A 1,259-nucleotide genomic window follows, 5' to 3' on the forward strand; every position below is an offset into this window, starting at 1 on the left:
CAAAATAATTTAGTTTTTTTTTTATAAATTTCAGGGGGGCTCCAGCCCCCCTGAAATAGGCCTAGTGACACCACTGCTATAGAGTCTAATCTGTTCTTACAGTGAACACATTCACAACTCATTCATGTCATTTTGTAGGTCCTCAACCTGGAGGCAGTGTAGGCTACCAAAATTAGTCAACACATGGCATAAAAATAACTCTTTTTTAATGTAAATGTTGTACAGAAAGGCTGTTGCCTCCTGCAACTTTTCCCCACTTATTTAAAAAAAAACATAATTTCAAATAGTTTTGTTTCACTCTGTTGTCTTTCTACTTCTCAACAAAACAAAGTAGTCCTGCCTGTTCTGTCTGACGGGATGGGCACAGCTCAGCTGTTCCCAGCGGTCCACGCTCGGCGTCAGAAGGCTCCGATCTCCAGACCCCAGGGCCTGTAAGGCTTCGACACGGTGGAGGAGGGACTCGCTGCGCCGACGCCTGCCGGGGAGATGAGGGGGAACGCGCCGAAGGAGAGGGGGAAGGCCGAAAGCGAGGACAGAGACGASACGAGCGGCGGCGAAAGCTTGGAGGACGGCACAGGCAGACCGAGGGGCAGCGAGCCACCGGGGGCCACCTTGAGGGACTCTGTCGGGGTCAGGACACCGAGTCTGGATGTCCCGGATGCCTCGGTGGTCGAGGAGGATGTAGAAGAGGAGGAGGACGAGGAGGTTGGGCTGCTGTTGGTTCTGGGCGCAGGTGTCCGGCCCTGAGGGTGCTGCAGAAGGAGGTGGTGTGGGAGATGGGGGGTGGTCCCATAATTAGAGCCCCAGGCTAAATGCTCCAGCCCGGTGTGCACGTCCCTCTGAGAGGCATAGGTGCTCAGGTGGGACACCAAGCACCCCCACAGGGAGTCTGCGCTGTCCCGGCCCTCGACCACGCTCAGGTATCGGGCCGTCTCTGCCAGGCACTCCCTGAAACCGAAGCTGCGGTAATCCTTGGCGAGAGCGTGAGCCTCGAAGTAACCTGTCAGCGAGAAAACACTGGGTTCAAATCAACATTTTAACTAACAGCGTGTAGTCAAACTAAAAACACTTAAAACCAAACTGACCTTTTCCACCTGAAGCATGAAGCATCTTTAAATGGTCCACTGTCATTTGCAAAATTTCAGCTTTTTCCAGTTTAGCTGAACCCTGGAAAGACGTGGAAACGATGTCACTTGATATAACTCCCATTCTGCAACACACACACACACACACACACACACACACACACACACACACAC

The 1,259-nt window shown here is 52.3% G+C and overlaps 1 protein-coding gene across 1 annotated transcript in view; it reads right to left on the bottom strand.

Moving 5' to 3' along the window:
* Positions 1 to 189: 189 nt before the first annotated feature.
* LOC106529476 (hairy/enhancer-of-split related with YRPW motif protein 1) overlaps positions 190 to 1,259 on the bottom strand; it is a 3,496-nt gene continuing 2,426 nt past the window's right edge. Inside the window, exons 4-5 of the mRNA XM_014024924.1 lie at positions 1,086 to 1,167; positions 190 to 1,000 (exon numbers count right to left, since the gene is read on the bottom strand). Of these exons, the coding sequence (XP_013880378.1) occupies positions 399 to 1,000; positions 1,086 to 1,167 (684 nt within the window). The 3' untranslated portion in view covers positions 190 to 398. The remainder of the gene's footprint in view (positions 1,001 to 1,085; positions 1,168 to 1,259) is intronic.

Source organism: Austrofundulus limnaeus, unplaced genomic scaffold (assembly GCF_001266775.1).
Source record: "Austrofundulus limnaeus strain Quisiro unplaced genomic scaffold, Austrofundulus_limnaeus-1.0 Scaffold446, whole genome shotgun sequence".
Taxonomy (NCBI): Eukaryota; Metazoa; Chordata; class Actinopteri; order Cyprinodontiformes; family Rivulidae; genus Austrofundulus; species Austrofundulus limnaeus.